This window comes from Natrix helvetica, assembly GCF_964273705.1.
Source record: "Natrix helvetica genome assembly, chromosome: 1".
In the NCBI taxonomy this organism is placed as follows: domain Eukaryota; kingdom Metazoa; phylum Chordata; class Lepidosauria; order Squamata; family Natricidae; genus Natrix; species Natrix helvetica.
This window is the reverse complement of record NC_138548.1, coordinates 10,574,811-10,593,215: the sequence shown is the minus strand read 5'-3', so window position 1 is coordinate 10,593,215 and position 18,405 is coordinate 10,574,811. Positions and strand designations below refer to the sequence as shown.

At 43.8% G+C, this 18,405-nt stretch overlaps 1 protein-coding gene across 1 annotated transcript in view; it reads right to left on the bottom strand.

Annotated features, from left to right (window-relative positions):
- BSG (basigin (Ok blood group)) overlaps positions 1-11,352 on the bottom strand; it is a 36,489-nt gene extending 25,137 nt beyond the window's left edge. Inside the window, exon 1 of the mRNA XM_081935738.1 lies at positions 11,187-11,352. Within this exon, the coding sequence (XP_081791864.1) occupies positions 11,187-11,256 (70 nt within the window). The 5' untranslated portion in view covers positions 11,257-11,352. The remainder of the gene's footprint in view (positions 1-11,186) is intronic.
- Positions 11,353-18,405: the final 7,053 nt, after the last annotated feature.

Genomic DNA, 18,405 nt, shown 5'->3' with positions numbered 1-18,405 from the left:
GAAGATGCGCGCACATGCCCAGGGGCATGGAGGGAGGCACGCCTCCCCGTGCTCTATTTTTGGTGCCAGGAGGCTTCAGGGAGGACTGCTAGGCCTCAAAAGGGTGCAGGAGGGTACGGCATCCCTCCCACAGCCCATTTTTGGTCCCAGGAGGCTGCAGGGAGGCCTTCTAAGTACAAAATGTGGTGCGAAGAGAGTCACGCTCGAATGCACGGAGGGGCGGGGCACGCGGGGGGTGTTGTCACACGTGTATTACATTATGGTTGTGGCCACATGTGCACGCTCCTTGGGCACACGAGGACAAAAAGGTTAGCCATCACTGTCCTACAGGATTCTAATCAAGCCTAAAATTCAGAAGGTTATACTTTTAAAGTCACTCTGCAACTAAAATCCAGAAAAAGTTTCCCATGACAAATTGCAATACTTTTTGCACTTTATTTCTCTCACACATTTTTACTCTATTAAGCATCTCCCTTTGAGACATATGAAATATAAATGCATGCATAAATAAACAAACATAGCTTGTACCCATCATGGTACTTCATGGTAATCCTACCCAAATCTATTTTTAAAACTTCCTTCAAAGAAGCCACAAGAAGAAAAAATTACAGTATCTTGTCATTTCTGATCCATAATTATTCCAGATCTGACTAATAAACACAGAGCCTATTTGGAAGCCATGAAAGATTTCCCCAGAATGAAAATTTGGACTTTTTAAAACAGTTTTACATCGAAATGCTTTTTAATGGCTATTTCTTTCATTTTTAAAACTGCCCATTCTCCTCACAGATCTGTGCAAATATCTTCTTCTAGGAGAAAGCATATACCTAAAAGTTGATAAGAACTGAACATCTGCAATGTACTTCCTGTAGTGGCACTTCTGAAGATTGCCTCTCTGTGTGAAATGACTACACTTTAAATTGCAGTTAAAAACTGGTATTGCTTTTATTTATTTCTGCAGCACTTGGGGGGAAATCGAAGTAGGACGTTAAAATGTTCGGCTCCTTTATAGGTCAAGCGGCCTAGACAGCTTAGTTATCGGTTGACATTCCCAACAAAATGTTAGAATCCATACAGGGAGACCATTTAAAATAGCTCCGCTATATAAAGTACAAGATGAATTGAAAACAAGGGCCAAGCAATCAGGAATCCTTCCAAGAAGGATGCCCCAACAGATAGGAGGGAAGCAGCAGCAAAAGCTAACAAGGAAACAAGATACATTAAGCCCTGATATGCTTAGCCATCACATATTAACTTTAATCACATTTACAATATTTATATTTCCAATTAAAAACAGAGAAGAAATAGCAGTCGTCTGAATCTAAGATGGCGGTGGAGTAAAAGGATTACCTTAAAAGCCTGTTTAAGCCTGCTCAATTAAGACCCTTAATTAGAATGGAGAAAAAGAGCTACAATAAAACAGCAGGGCCCGGTTTAAAGGCAAATACAAACAACCGATTTTTCAGCTGTTTCTACCTAGGGTTTTTTGCCCAAAGGAAAAACGTGATTTTTGCTTGAAAGTCACCTTTAACTAAAAGCAAACCTTCCCTCATCAGAGGGTGGAACTGCAAGGCTGTATAAAATAACTGGCACACACAACTAGCTATAACCTCTTTAGACTGCTGGTTTTGCCAAGAGCAATGTTCTTTTAAAGCAAAACAGATATTCTTTTTAAAAAGATGTTATTAAGAGATGTTTCACTCCCTAAACAATGCCTCCACCTCCCAATAAGATATTTGGCCACTAGAAATCAGGCATCAATCTTTAATAATGCAAGTCTTGTATACTTTGGATTAGAACCTTAGAATTTTAGACACCGATGTCTAAACAAGGGCCAAATAATTTTGTTCTAGCGCTGAAGAGCTAGGATGACATTTAAAAACAGATGCCAGTTGAAGTGATCAGGGAGATAACATTTTAATCGCTTTACAACAGATCCATTCAAGCATATGCTTCGTTTTCCCAAGCAGGTGTAGCTTTATTTTGCAATAGAAAATGCCATAATCTGCCAAGGACAGAAATGGTCCAATATAAAATAGTAATAACTTCATAAAGCTGACTATGCTACCATAAAAATCTACCTGCCTAAATCAACTGTAAAACGCTTTCAAGCTAAATGGCAGAACAAGCAGGTTCAAGGATGAAGATAACTTCCTTGTGAAATGAGAGAGAAAAAATAGAAGATCCCTGAAACCAATATTGTTTCAGAGAAAACTCTCAAAGGGATTTGAGATGGTTCCGTTAAGAGCACATCCTGAGTGTTATCAACACATCGGCCTGCTGGACATACAGGTAATTCTCTCTTCTCTCCTTCCCTTAATTTTAAACACTCGCTCACAAAGCAGACACTGACCCAAACACGTCTCACGAGGACATTTGCAACACTATGCTTTTAGCCAGATAAGAAACAGGCTGAGGTTGGGAGAGGGGCAAAAACAGGACCGGAAGGGATGTGCTTCCCATGTGGGGCATCCGATAACAGCTCCTAGCAATGATCTTTCTCTCTCTTCAATGTACCCAATGCATGGTTTGTTATGTTCCATCCTTAGCATCTGCAATCCAAAAAAATAAATAAATAAAAATTAAAATACACTGCCAGCTGCATTTCACTGGGTTGGCCTGGATTAACTTTAAACCCTAATAAACAAAGCAGCTTCATCTGTTCTGTGTCTAGTCTAAACAAGACAGGTCCTTGGGTTTCCAAAGAAGTGATAAGGGATAATAAATTTGAAACACGTAAGCTACTTCCACAAGCCAATTGTAACCTACATTGCAAAGATAAAGGGAAACATGGAAATATTTGACGTTTCACAAGACTGCTGCTCCTGGTTTCCGTTTTGCAGCGCTAGCGTGTCCAGTAAAAACCAGCTCTAAAGATGTGTCACATGCACATTCCCAGAGCTGCTGAGCTAATGATCTATTCAAAGATTAGCCTAATCAAACATTAATCTGCCAGGTTACAGACAGAGGTCAGCATCTACGTTACCCAACTAATAAACCAGTCTCTTTTGGAAAAACAAATTTCTGGCTGTAATTTACTCAGTGGATTGAAATTGTCTGTTAACTGATACCTGTTTGTTTATAAACTAGATTATGTATAAACAATTGAAAGGAAATATGGCCCACCTTTTATTAAAATGGTTATGTAAAACTTTTATTTTTAAGAAGCACTGCTTTCCCCCCCCCCCCTTTCTTTTTCTGTAATTGCTTTGTCTTTTTTCTTGATCTGTTTTTTTTTGCTTTGGATTTAAAAGGGAATTGACAATGCCAGAAAAAGAGGCATTTGGTTTAAGAAGCTAACAGGTGTTACATTCTGAAATCTCTTTTCTGCCTGAGGGGATATGTGGAAATATTTCTTCACAAACAGGGGAAGGCAAAGCCACTCTTTGTCTTCTTCCAAGTAAACGCAAAGCATATATGAAACAGCCCTAGAAATCTCAGAGAGAGAGAGGTCTTCTCTTCCGTCTATCAATGTTTCAGCATCATTTGAACTGGGGGACGGGGAGAAGGTAAAACACAAATAGAAAAATGACTCTGAATGAAGCAAAGAAAATCATCAGAGGTATGCTAAGAAGTCAGTTTAGCTCACAAATGAATAAAGCTGTTTCTAAATTTTCTCAAGTGTTACATCTTTGATTCAGTAAGTGCTGTCACCTATGGTTTGTCAACAGCATCATTGTTTACTCAAATCATATAGATTGGCCTCAAGTGGTTGCTTAGTGACCCTTCAAACTTCTGATGGACCTACATAGGGGATACTTAGGGCCTGGATTCAAAGGTCCGATGGTCAACACCTCCATGGTCACATGACCGCACTGTGGGCACTCAACAGCTGGGTCACATTTACACCAGTTTGTAGCGCCCCACAGTCGTGAGATGGCATTTTACCGTAGTTTTGTCAAAAAAACATTTACTTTCAGTTTTTGCAAACCTGTGCTGATAGTAAATCACTGGTTCGCTTAATGGCTGCCTCAAAAAGGGCTGCAAAATCAAATTGGTCAGGAGCCTTGGTGGCACAGTGGTTAAAATGCAGCATTGCAGGCTGACACTGCTAGGAGTTCGATCCTGACCAGCTGAAGGTTGAATCAGCCTTCCATTCTTCCGAGGTCGGTAAAATGAGGACCCAGATTTTGGGGGGGCAATGTGCTGACTCTGTAAAGCCGCTTAAAGAAGGTTGTAAAGCCCTATGGAGCAGTATATAAAACTAAGTGCTAGTGCTATACCTGAGTTATGACCGTGATAGTCAGGCTCCATTATGGTCATAACTTGAAGACTACCTCTACTAAACTACAGATCTCAACTTCTTGTGGCCAATCAATTCCTCATTATGATCCTTCTAACTAAAATGTAAGAGATCTCAGATGCAGATTCTACTTCAGTTTGTGCGCATAAACACCAGCACTTTGTAACCTGCTAGTGCTTTGTCCTCCAAAACTACAAAATTACTTGTAGCGTGAAGATCTCTTATGGCAAATTTCTACCACCACCTTAGAGTTAAAACCAGGAACCTTAAGCACTGGCCAATGTTTCAATCGTTTGTAGAGATTATCTGGATAGGCCACCATCACAGAATTTTCTAACAACAAATCTTTCAACTTAAGTATGAATTCTGCAAATCTACCCCCCACCATTTTTGCTGCAGGATCCGGAGCTCTTAATACGAAAAGAAAGAGCTAAGCATTGCTTGGGTAAGTGAACCAGTGATAATAAACCCTTGGCCATCTCACAAAAGATATGTGACAAATTAAACATTGCATGGGCAAAATTACAAGAAACACGTGATACTGCTATAAGATGAACAGATACAAATGGATGCTGCTGTTTCATTACAGAGGACTACTCCCATTTCTCAATCCACTTTGACCTTCAATGTTAAAAACTTATTGTGCAATATAATAATGTTGTAAGTCACCTTGAGTCAATGAAAGCATGATCATCATTTTAAGTTTCAGATGTACTTTAGAGTTTCATACATGTCTAAAAACAAGAGCAAAAACAGAAATGTCAGCTAGAGATTTTGAGAAACCCTATGAAACCTTTGGCGGTATGTAAACTATTTTTGAGGCCAATCAGCTGTTTCAAACTTGAAAGGAGTTATTCTAACCTCACTGGAAGTGTTTCAACCAGAACACATTTTACACACCCCTAGAAATAACATGCTAGGTTTTCCAGCATCAAACAGGCTCTATAACCTTCTAGAAGCAAAACTATTTAAATAAGATATTAAAAACCAAGCTACATTTTTACACATTCTGAAATTTTAGAGAGCTTTACTAATTACGGTATCTAAGTTCAGACTTGCAGGGGAGGTATGGCAAATTGAAGCACAGTCAACAACATTTGGAAAAGACCAATAGCAATTAAGACTTGGTATATACTTGCTTCATCATGCTTTACAGCCCTCTCTAAGTGGTTTATAGTCAGCCTATTGCCCCCAAGAACCTGGATCCTTATTTTACCCACCTTGGAAGGATGGAAGGCTGAGTCAACCTCGAGCTTGGTGAGATTTGATTGGCCAAATTGCAGTTAGCTGGCAATCAGCCAAGTAGCCTGCAGTACTGCACTCTAACCACTGCGCCAAACGTTGGTCTCCAAGGATCCTCTATGGCTAAGGAGAGGACAGGAGATTGACAGCAGCCATTTGGAGCTCACATGTGCTCCAAATGGCTGCTTCTCACAACAGTTTTTTCCTGTGCTTGAACACTGGATGATGATGATGATGTGATTAGCCATCTTGCTCACAACTTGGTGGAGACTTCAAAGGACACTTAAAGGTCACAAAACTCACTTTCCAATCACTTTTGGAATTGCTCATTAACTACTTTTAGCTATTTCAAATCTTCAGAACAAGTTGGAAATTTGTTAGGTGACTCTGCCTTCAATACTGAATGAAATTTTAAACATAACCTTAAGATTTTAGAAATATCTGAAATAAACAGCAAAAAGCTGAAGAAAGTTTTGATCTTGGAAAGTTGTAATGGACCTAATTAAATTGGTGCATTGAAATGTTTACAAGAAGATTTTGGAATCAATCATGAAGAATAACTAACTTATCATGGAAAATATAACCTGTTTTGGTTTTCAGGAGATTGCCTTTTGGAACAATCATGACTGGATGATTGTGAATCTCAACCCTGAGGCCAAAAGAATGAGTTAGCAAAATGTTTCACTGGATTTACAAAAGAAATGTGGTGAGTTTTAAATTTTAAAAGGGAAACACAAATGACAAACCAAGAGAAACAATTTTTCCTATTGGATTTGGAAATTTAAATGTTTCTCTAAACTAAAGGAAATGAAGAAGGATGGTTAGCATCATATTTTTTCACAACCCACATGTGTTTTGGAAAATAATTTCCAAAGAATAATACTGTCAACACTGAGGAACTATAAGTCTGACCCAATTCTGCAGATAACTTCATGGAGCAAAAGACCTCTGCCCATCTCATGTTCCAGCTGTGTTTAATCTGAAGAATAAATAAAACTTTGGGTCCGTGGTACTATCTGAGCTTGGCTGTTTTCCTGCAGACATTTCATTATCCATCTAGGCAACATAATCAGTGCTAGAAGGGAATGGCATTCGCTCTGCTTATATACAAGTGGCTTGCTCTGTCAGTGTTGGTGGGATTGTACTTGGTGGTTCCTTGATCTGGTATTAATCTCTGCTTATCTGGGTGTTGATTGGTGTGAGGAGCATTTGTTTCTTTTTGGTTTTCTGATTGTTTCTTTTCAATGGTATGTAGATGTTGTTTATCTCTATGTGCCTGTTGATGACTAACAGTGGGAACATGGAACTTATTTCTACTCCAAGGTTGCTTTAACTTCTCTACCTTCAGTGCAAGCTGAAAAACAATATATGAAATATCAAAGGTAGCTGGTGTTAAGGACTACAAGATTTACAGTTTCTAGTTTAAAAGAGATATCTAATTTAAAAACCTGCATGCCAAGTAGCACTGGATAAGAATTTCGATGAAACCAAGAACATATTAAGAGCAACTTTGATGTAGGAATGGCATATTCTTCAATTAGATGAGGAACTTAAGGATTGTGAAAGCATAAAACAAACAAACCTGTTGGGCAGTTTTGTGCTGCAGGATTTGGCAACTGTGAGTTACATATCAAATTTCCTGATTTTGACTGGCACTGCCTTTGAAAATGCCAGCCACAGTAAGCCCAAAATGTCAGGAAATCTGTTCCCTAGCCTAGACCACAGTCATTAAAGCGGGAGGGAAAATAAATTCTACATTGGGAGATGAGAGTAAAAGATCAAGGCAGCTTTACATTTAAATGATTCATATTAAGGGGACAATTTTCATCAGTTAATAAACATTACTTCGGGCACCAAAAATTGTACCCCATTGCGATGAGACACATACTTTTCTCCCTCCCTTTTCACAAAGCCATCTGAACTTGTTTCCTCCTATTGCTATTTTCTTTTAAATGTCTAGAAAAGTGACTCACCCTTACTACTATTGTCATCCTCCTTTATTCCCTTCCTTCTAAGTAAGATTACCTAAATCCAACACATTTCTCCCCATATCTCACTACATCTGTCTGCACAAGTCAATAATTCATGATTTACAGAATTAGCCCAATATGGGAGGTTTACACCGTCAATGAGGCAGAAGCATACCATTTTTCTTTGGTTTACATCTTTTTTTCAAAAAGCATGCAGTAAACTATTCAGAAGAGTGTGTCTTGTGGCAACACTGCCATTGTGATTTCAATCTCAATTTGATTTGGGGAATTTCTCCTCATATTCCTCCTCAGATTCCCATGACTATACCTATGAAACTCAATCCTTATAGATATTGGGTTCATAATAAAGATTCCTAACCTTTCTTTTACAGGCACACTCATTATGTTCTTTACATTTAAATTTTCATGGTGGACAAGCATATTTTCCTAACACCCATGTGAAAAAAATCTATCCAGCAATCTTACCCTGTTTTCAAAAATCTCGTAGTCTGAGATTCAAGAGAACTTTTACTTCAAGCCTTTAGCCTGTTACTTCTCTCTGCACCAGGATGGTTTCCTAGTGGATTCAGAATTTTATTAATCCAATTTGGAAACTGCTCATCTGACTCACAGAGCAACACTTCTGGCTTCTCAGTACAAACAATTACTCCTTAGCTATTTTATTTTCTTTCCTTATCAATACCAAAAAAAAAAAAAACATTTCTTGAAAGTCTGAGAAAGGAAAAAATTAAACGTCTTTCATCCTTGCAACAGGAATCAAAAAGCAAAGATACAACATAGCTTTTATTGTCTGTCAAAAAGACTTGTATGAATTTATCGTGCATATTCCTTTAAATTTCATTAGTTAATATACGTTATGAGTTTTAAATTCCTTCACAGGGATGCTCAAAAAATTGGAATAGGAAATAGAGTATGGGAAATGTAGATGAAGTCTTGATGAAAAGAGTCTAGAATTTTAAAAAATTACATAGAAATCTGCATATCAGAGAGAAGACATGAATAAGTTTCCTTGTGTACTACATTTTATACTTTGCCATTGTTTTTTATATTCATTTCAATGTTTGAATTCATTCCTAAGACACATTGCTACTTGTAATTATTGTATAGTCCACTATAGTATGTTTGGTTTTTCTCCAAGGATAATCCTGGCATGCATTTTATGAGCGGGAGGCTATTGGGAAAAATCTCTTTAAATACTGAAAATAGTCTGGAAAGTAATTAATTTTCAAATATAAAATACAAATGTTCTTAAAACCCTCCCTTAATTTCATTACTTTTTAAAAATACAAATACCTTACTATTTAAGCTAATCAGAAAAGTATCAAACGGGAAATCAAGAAAGCTATAATAAATGAGCAAGAATGTGTTTTTAGTAATGTAATATAAGCGACAGCATTTGTATTATCCAGTCTCTCCCATCCTATGAATGCATATTCTCCATACATGGAAGATCACTCATACATTTCAACTTCTTCCCCACCTTTTCCCCATTCCCACACAAGGAAGAACTATATTCTTTCCTGAGCTTCAGCTTCTTAAGTATTCTCTTCCTGCACAAAAAATATGTGAGATACTAACCCTCTGGCCCCTTATCATGAGCTCAGTATCTCTCCACTGCTCTTCCCAGTATACCTTCCCACAATACAGCTAGGTTTACACCAAATTACTTATTTATTTGTATCCCACCTTTATTACTTTAACAAATAACTCAAGGCAGTGAACATATCTATCACACATTCCTCCTCCTAATTTCCCAATAATTAGGTTGAGGTGGGTTTTGGCCACCCAAAATAAAAAAAAACAATACAGTCTAGCACACTTGATTGATTCTCACAGTAGGCTAAAGCTCACATTACACAATTCTATTTCACCTTGCCTAAAAACACGATAAATACACAATATATCAGTTTGGACTAGCTTCATACTTCTCCCCATTTCTGTAACAGAGGAGGGGGACTTGGTCCCTTCCCCATTAAGACGGGGTATGACTTCCTCCTCCCTTCTTGAAGGGATGAGGAGACTTTCTCCACCAATCACACCAGGGACCCTCTTGCCCAATCACTGTATAAGTATGTACCTACTCCAATCCTCCAGATAGCTTCTCCAACTCCCCACCCCCACCCCATGAATGTATGAGGGATGCTCCCCCTCCCATCTTGAGGGGGACATTTTCCCTGCTCTCAAAAATGTTTGAGCCCCTCCCCCATTAACTTGAAGGGCACATTTTCCCTCCACTCAATAATGAGAAGCTCCCCTCCTCTCATTATCTTGGGGGGGGGGAGACTTTCCTCCCAACAATAATGTATGAGAAGAATACCCTTCCCTTCATTAACACGTGGGAAGGTGCTTTCCCTTTCCCTCATTATCTTGAGCAGGGGACATTTCCCCTCCCCAATAATGTAGCAGGGTCCCCCTCCCCTTATTGTCTTGAGCGGGACATTTTCTTCCCTCCCCCAAAAGTATGAGCCCCCTCCCCTCATTATCTTGAGGAGATCCCCCCCCCAATAATTTAGGAGATGATTCTTCCCTCCCCTCATTAACAGGGAGGGAGGCAGTTTCCCCTCCCACATTACCTTGAGGGGGGACATTTTCCCTCCCCACAAAAAACGTACAAGAGCCCACCCCATCACATTCATTAACTTGAGGGGAGATTTTTCCCCTCCCCCAATGAGGATCCCCTCCCTCCCCTAATCTCAAGGGGGACATTTCCCTCCCCCAAATAAAGTATGAGGAGCCCCCTCCCCTCATTGTCTTGAAGGAGACATTTCCTTCCCAATAAAGTATGAAAAGCCCTCCCCTCATTACCTTGAGGGGGAAATTTCCCCTCCTCTCAATAATGTATGAGCCCCCTCCCCTCGTTAACAGTCAGGGAGGCATTCCCCCCCTCCCAATTATCTTGAGGGGGGGACATTTTCGCTCCCCACAAAATTGTACAAGAGGAGCCCCACCCCACCACATTCAATAGGATCCCCTTCCCCTCATTGTCTTGAAGGAGACATTTCCCAATAAAGTATGAGAAGCCCTCCCCTCATTACTTCAGGGGAAGATTTCCCCTCCCCTCAATATATAAGGCCCCCTCCCCTTATTACCTTGAGGGGGAGATGTTTCCTCCCCCCCAAATGTACAAGTTGAGTCTCCCTCCCCTTCCTTCATTAACTTGAGGGGAACATTTCCTCCCCCCCCAATAAAGTACCATGAGGAGCCCCCTCCCCTCATTACTTCAGGGGGAGATTTCCCCTCCCCTCAATATATAAGGCCCCATCCCCCCTTACCTTGAGGGGGGCATTTTCCCCCACCCAATAATGTATGAGGAGCCCCCTCCCCTTATTACCTTGAGGGGGAGATGTTTCCTCCCCCCAAAATGTACAAGATGCGTCTCTCTCCCCGTCCTTCATTAACTTGAGGGAAACATTTTCTCTCCCCCCCCCCCAATATAAATTACGGTATGAAGAGCCGCCCTCCCCTCATTATCTTGAAGGGGGACATTTCCCTCCTAACGAGTAACGAACAAGGGGACGACACCCCCTCCTTTCATGACTCGAGGCAGGCGAGGCATCTTCCCTCCTCCAGGAACGCGGCGACCAACGAGCGAAAAAGGCTTCCGAGCCGTTTTATGGAAGATTCCCCCCCGCCCCAACCCGCCTTCTTCCTCCGGAGGGGGCACTTCGGACATGGAAGCGTCCCTGGAGCCCCCCACAGACCAGCCCTACCTGCTGCCGAGGCGCCTCCCAGGGCGCAGAGCAAGGAGCCCAGCGTCAGTACCACGAGCCCGGCCGCCATGACCGCCCCGCCGCCTGGCACAGTTTCACACGTCCCAGCCGGTCTCGCTTCGTCCGCTTCAGGAGCTTATAGCCCTTTCCAAGGGGACGAAAAGGGGCGGGCCCGCCGGGCGGCAAAGAGCCAATAGCGAACGAGCGCGAGGAGCCACCGACTTCACTATTGGTTCGGGCCCCTCGGAGTGACACGAGGGCTGGTCCACTCAGAATCCGGGAGCGCGCGGTAATTGGAAAGGGTTGGGATAAAAGTGGGAATGAGAATCATGACTCGCAGCCAATCACAGATGACGAAGCGATCGGCTCCGGCGGGTGATTGGACGCTGGCGGAGGTGAAGCTTTGAGAGAAGGGATTGTGTGATATTATGGGGCAACCCAGGAAGAGCGGGCGCAGGCGGAAGATCGCAGAAAAAGGGAGCTTGAGAAGGAAAAGCCTTCGGGAAAGAGCCGGGCCACAAGCCTTTATACTGTTGATTATTTGGCGAAACAAACTACTGACCTCTACGCTATCATATACCCCAATGGGCGGTCGCAATAGCAACCACCAATCAGGCCCTGAGCATTCTCCAGCGCTGCCCAATCAGAGCATGGCGTCTGCAGACTGACAGCAGCTCAAGCCAATGGATGTTGACGACCAACCACAAGGCGAGGAAAGAGCGGCTCCGGCCACTCTCCACCCTTTCCCTGTTGACTATGGGTCGTGCAGAAGGACATTCGATTGTTAAAGGCGCTGCGTTGACCTCGCTGGAGGTTATTAAGCAGGAGGGCGCAGGGCGGGGCGGGTGCGTTGCGTAATAATCCTTGTCTTGCTGCATGGAAATTATGGTGCAATTAATCATGAATTCACACTTGGATTTAAGTTCATAAAAGCAGCTTATGCCGGTGAATAGCAGAGGAACAGGTTTTAGACGCCTAGAAAAAGCACAATGCTTGGTAACCACGAAGCTTTAATCGGTTTAAAAGAAATCAGCTCAGTCTTAGAAAATTGTAAAACAAAAAACAAAAAGTAAGACGCATCCAAGAAGGAGAAATTCGCCATTCCAGATAACTGGCTGTCCAATATCTTCTTAAATAACTCCAGTGATGGAGTACCAACAACTTCTGAAGACAATCCATTCCACTGATTCATTGTTCTCACTGTTAGGAAATTTATACTTATTTTTAGGTTGTTTCTCTCCTTGATTAGTTTCCAACCATTGTTTCTCGTCCTGCCTTCAGGTGCTTTGGAGAATAGCTTGACCCTATCAACTTTGTGGCAACCCCTCAAATACTGGAATAAAGTAGAATAAAATATGAATTAAAATATAAGAATGAAGACGTGGCATAAAAGGGACAGGAGCTTGCTTAAAGGGACAGGAAAATGTCATCAGCCTCTAACTACAAGATGTTCTAGCCAACTGTCCTTATGTCAAAAGTCCAAACCACAAAGTTCAAATAAAGTTCGTTAATGGCACGTAGTCCATACCTGTAACAAAAGGAGAAGTAAGACCCCCATCTACTTATAAGGCTTTCCCCTCAAAATAACCAATAAGAAATGAGTTCAGTACAGTATTTCCGTGTTGCGCTTTTGAGAATGTATTTTGAGAATGTATAAGAACGCGTGCTTCGATAATGAAGGTTGTTCAGAATTTGCAATGTTAGCCATGTGCTAGCTTTCTGAATCTGGCGGCCAAATAAACTTTTCCTGTATCCGGAGAAGTCTAAAGCCTGTCATTTTCTGCAACAGGAAGACTGTTATCATTTCTCCCCTAGTCCTTTTTTTCACTAAGGTAAAGGTTCCCCTCGCACATAGGTGCTAGTTGTTCCCGACTCTAGGGGGCGGTGCTCATCTCCGTTTCAAAGCCGAAGAACCAGCGCTGTCCAAAGACGTCTCCGTGGTCATGTTAAAATAGAATAAAATATGGATTAAAATATAAGAATGAAGACGTGGCATAAAAGGGACAGTTGGAAGCTTGCTTAAAGGGACAGGGAAATGTCATCAGCCTTCAACCACAACATGTTCCAGCAAATGTCCCTATGTCAAAAGTCCAAAACCACAAGGTTCAATTAAAGTTCGTTAATGGCATGTAGTCCATACCTGTAACAAAAGGAGAAGTAAGACCCCCATCTCCTTATAAGGCTTTTTCCTCAAGGTAACCAATAAGAAATGAGTTAAGTGTTTCCGTGTTACGCTGTCTTTGAGAATGTGTAAGAATGCGTGCTTCGATAATGAAGGTCGTTCAGAAATTCACATCGTTAGCCATGGGCTAACTTTTCTGAACCTGGCTGCCAAATAAACTCCTCCTGTATCCTGAGAAGTCTAATGCCTGTCCTTTTCTGCAACAATGTGGCTGGTATGACGAAACGCCGAAGGTGCACGGAACGCTTTTACCTTCCCACCAAAAGTGGTTCCTATTTTTCTACTTGCATTTTTTTTACGTTCTTTCGAACTGCTAGGTTGGCAGAAGCTGGGACAAGTAACGGGAGCTCACTCCGTTACGCAACGCTAGGGATTCAAACTGCCGAACTGCTGACCATTTGGACTGACAAGCTCAGCATCTTAGCCACTGAGCCACCCTTTTTTTCACTAGACATACCTAATTCCTACAACCATTCTTCATCTGTTTTAGTCTTCGGTCCCCTAATCGTCTTTCTTGCTGTTTTCTGCACTCTTTCCAGAGCCTCGGCATCTTTTTTATAATGTGACCAAAACTGGATGCAGCATTCCAAGTGCGTTATGGGCAGTGACGTGCGGTGACGTTTATGACTGGTGAGGCTGGTGACGTCATCAAACCACGTGGTTGCTCCGATCGCACGGCCGCAGCCCAAAATGAGAAGTTTCTTCAGCTCCAGCCTCAATCAGCGCAGCCGCGGTCCCCTTCATCTTGCCTCAGGAAGGAGGGGAATGGGACCACGTGTGCAGGTGGCTCCTCAGCGCACAGCCTCAGATTAGCAGAGCCGCGATCCCCTTCCCCTGCACACGTGGTCCCATTCCCCTTGCAAGGATCCCGGGCTCGCCCGATGCAAAAAATGCCTAGGTACCGTGTTTCCCCGAAAATACAACCTGTCCCGCGCTCACTGACCTAGCGTTATCCCGAAAGCGCCAAGTTACAGGAGCCGGGGGTGGGGGGAGCGCTCACGTTGCTTGCCGCCTTCGGTATACCGCTAGGTTGGGTTAGCCGCCCGGTAAATCCCCTCTCCAGCTGGGAAAAGCGCCATTCAGGGACCTCAGCAGCCGCCCGGTAAATCCCCTCTCCAGCCGGGAAAAGCGCCATTCACTGACCTAGGGGGTACCAAGCCCTTGCGCAGCTCTCCCAGGCCACCGCCGCTGGCTGCTGCTGCCCGCCGCCGCCCGCCGCCGCCTCGCTCCGCTCCGCGCATAACTTCCAAACTCCAAAACTTCCAGCATCGGCCGCTCTAGGAGTGCTCTCTATGGTGGGCCGGCTGCCGGACAGAGAGTTTTCCGGACAGAGTCTTTCAGCAGCCGACCCACCATAGAGAGCACTCCTAGAGTGGCCGATGCTGGAAGTTTTGGAGTTTGGAAGTTATGCGCGGGGCGGCGGGGGGCGGTGGCGGGCAGCAGCAGCCAGCGGCAGTGGCCTGGGAGAGCTGCGCAAGGGCTTGGTACCCCCTAGGTCCCTGAATGGCGCTTTTCCCGGCTGGAGAGGGGATTTACCGGGCGGCTGCTGAGGTCCCTGAATGGCGCTTTTCCCGGCTGGAGAGGGGATTTACCGGGCGGCTCTTCGGGAGCCAGTTCACAAGAGAGCAGCCGCCCGGCAACTCTCCCCTCTGGCCTGAGAGAACGCCACTCCCCAACCTAGCGGTATACCGAAGGTGGCAAGCAACGTGAGCGCTCCCCCCACCCCCGGCTCCTGTAACTTGGCGCTTTTCCCGGCTGGAGAGGGGATTTACCGGGCGGCTGCTGAGGTCCCTGAATGGCGCTTTTCCCGGCTGGAGAGGGGATTTACCGGGCGGCTCTTTGGGAGCCAGTTCACAAGAGAGCAGCCGCCCGGTAACTCTCCCCTCTGGCCGGAGAGAACGCCACTCCCCAACCTAGCGGTATACCGAAGGCGGCAAGCAACGTGAGCGCTCCCCCACCCCCGGCTCCTGTAACTTGGCGCTTTCGGGATAACGCTAGGTCAGTGAGCGCGGGACAGGTTGTATTTTTGGGGAAACACAGTTCCTAGGCATTTTTTGCATCGGGCGAGCCCGGGATTCTTGCAAGGGGAATGGGACCACGTGTGCAGGTGGCTCCTCAGCGCACAGCCTCAGATTAACAGAGCCGCGATCCCCTTCCCCTGCACACGTGGTCCCATTCCCCTCCTTCCTGAGGCAAGATGAAGGGGACCGCGGCTGCGCTGATTGAGGCTGGAGCTGAGGAGCCTCCTGCACACGTTCCATTCCCCTTGGAAGGATCCTGGGCTCGCCCGATGTAAAAAATGGCGAGATCGGCGCACTTGGGGCTGCTGCTGAGATGTCCAGGGAGGCTAAAGCAAGCCGCGCGCCTCTTCCAGCCACTTTCACGGCTTCCTGGAGTAATTCTTTTTTATTTTCATGATGAGAGTGGTGAGGCTCCGCCTCCCTTGCCTCCACTGACTGCACGTCACTGGTTATGGGCTGGATCCATGCACCGTACTCAATCATAATGTGTACGTATGAAACCTGTGGTCTGTAAGCCATAGATTGTGGCTTAGTGCCTTGTGTGAAAGCCCAGCTTGTTTTGGTTTGTTCAACAGATCAGATTTTAAAGATGGCTTAGGCAAGAATACATGAAGCCAGTTATGTTTGCTGCCTTATAACAACCAAATGGTTTGTGCTTAGGATCTTTAACTAAAGCACTGCTAGAACTGGGAAATAAATGTTTCTTTTCTTTGTTATGAAAAAGTTGTTCAAATCAGTAGCAATAAAATAAAAATGGTCTTGATATACAGGCAATACCACTTTATAATGCCTAGGTAAGGACACACTTGGAATACTGCATTCAGTTTTGGTCGCCACGATGTAGAAAAGATGTGGAGACTCTGGAAAGAGTGCAGAGAAGAGCAACAAGGATGATTAGGGGACTGGAGACTAAAACATATGAAGAACGGTTGCAGGAACTGGGTATGTCTAGCTTAAGAGAAAGAAGGACTAGGGGAGACATGATAGCAGTGTTCCAATATCTCAGGGGTTGCCACAAAGAAGAGGAAGTCAAGCTATTCTCCAAGGCACCTGAGGACAGAACAAGAAGCAATGGGTGGAAACTAATCAAGAAGAGAAGCAACTTAGAACTGAGGAGAAACTTCCTGACAGTTAGAACAAGTAATCAGTGGAACAGCTTGCCTCCAGAAGTTGTGAATGCCCCAACACTGGAAGCCTTGAAGAAGATGTTGGAGAGCCATTTGTCTGGAACAGTATAGGGTTTCCTGCCTAGGCAGGGGGTTGGACTAGAAGACCTCCAAGGTCCCTTCCAACTCTACTATTGTATTGTATTATAGGCAGTCCTCAACTTAACAACAGTTCACTTGGTGATGGTTCAAAGTTACAAAGGCAGTGAAAAAAGTGACATCATCATTTTTCACACTTACAACCATTGCAGCATCCCCCCAGGGTCACATGACCAAAATTCAGCCTCTTGGCAACTGACTCATATTTATGACCATTGCAGTGTCCCGGGGTCATGTGATCCCCTTTTGAGACCTTCTGACAAGCAAAGTCCATGGGGAAGCCAGTTTCATTTAACAACGGTGTGACTAACTTAACAACTGCAGTGATTCACTTAACAACTGTGGCATGAAAAGTCATACAATGGGGCAAGAGTCACTTAACAAACGTTTCACTTAGCCACACGAATTTGGGGCTCAATTGTGGCCCTGAGTCGTGGATCCCCTGTACAAACAGGGCTTAATTTTGTGCAGAAATATATAATCTGGCATGCGTTGGCTTAATCTCTTTAACTTCAGCGAGAGGCGAAAGGGATAGAAGCTCTTGCGTGCTTTTCTTGCAAACAAGATTTGGATTCCTTCATAAACTGGTCAGTCTCTGGAAGCAGTCTCTGTAAGAGCAGGTGGGTAGGGGTAGACTGCTCCTAAACACAGAAGCTCTCTGAAACGTCAGTTGTTTGAAAGCCTTAGAGTCGCCTGCTTGAGCAGGGGTTGGTCTAGAAGACCTCCAAAGTCCCTTTCAACTCTGTTAGTTTGTGCTGCAGGCATTGCAAAATGCACATATCCTTGCCAAGGCTTAAGTAGCTTAATCTCTCAGAGACCTCACTCTCTGCAAACATGTACTTTTCATGCCACATAAAATCATAGCTGTTGGTGGCAGGATACCTGGATATCATAAGCCTTAGTGTCTTAATTCTTCAAAAGTGGGAAATTCTTCAAAAACCTTCTTCAAACACCTGTTGTCCATGTTCCAAATCCTGTATTCCCAATTTAACTGCACTTTTCTTAAGGTTCATAAGCCTATTGAATGAATGAATGAATGAATGAATGAATGAATGAATGAATGAATGAATGAATGAAATTTAATTTGTTAGCCGCACCCTCTCCAAAAGGACTCGGGGCGGCGTACAATAAAACACATACAATATACATATATATACAATACATATACAAATACAAATAAACACATACATGTACATGTACATGGAGGAGGTAACACTCATAAAATATATATAAAATAGAATTAAAATAACTATTTAAAACACCCTCAGTTAAAATTTCAAAATTTAAAAAACCCGTCAGGAGCAATAGGATAAAACTATGGTTGAGCCAGGCCAGCTAATTGGAAGAGGTGGGTCTTGAGCTTTACACGGAAGGAGCGGAGATCAGAGGTAATCCTGATATCAGGGGGGAGGTCATTCCACAGGGCTAGGCCCGCCACAGAGAAGGCTCTGCTCCTAGGCGTTGCCCCCCCGACACTGTTTGGTGGACGGCACCTGGAGAAGTCCCTCTCTGTGCGAGCGAATTGGTCGTAGGGATGTATGGGGCAGGATGCGATCCCGCAGATAACTAGGTCCTGTGCCATGGAGCGCTTTAAAGATCGTTATCAGAACCTTGAAACGCACCCGATAGACCACAGGAAGCCAGTGCAGCTCACGCAGGAGAGGTGTTACATGGGAGTACCTAGTACTCCCCATAATCACCCGCGCGGCCGCATTCTGGACCAACTGCAGTCTCCGAGTGCATCTCAAGGG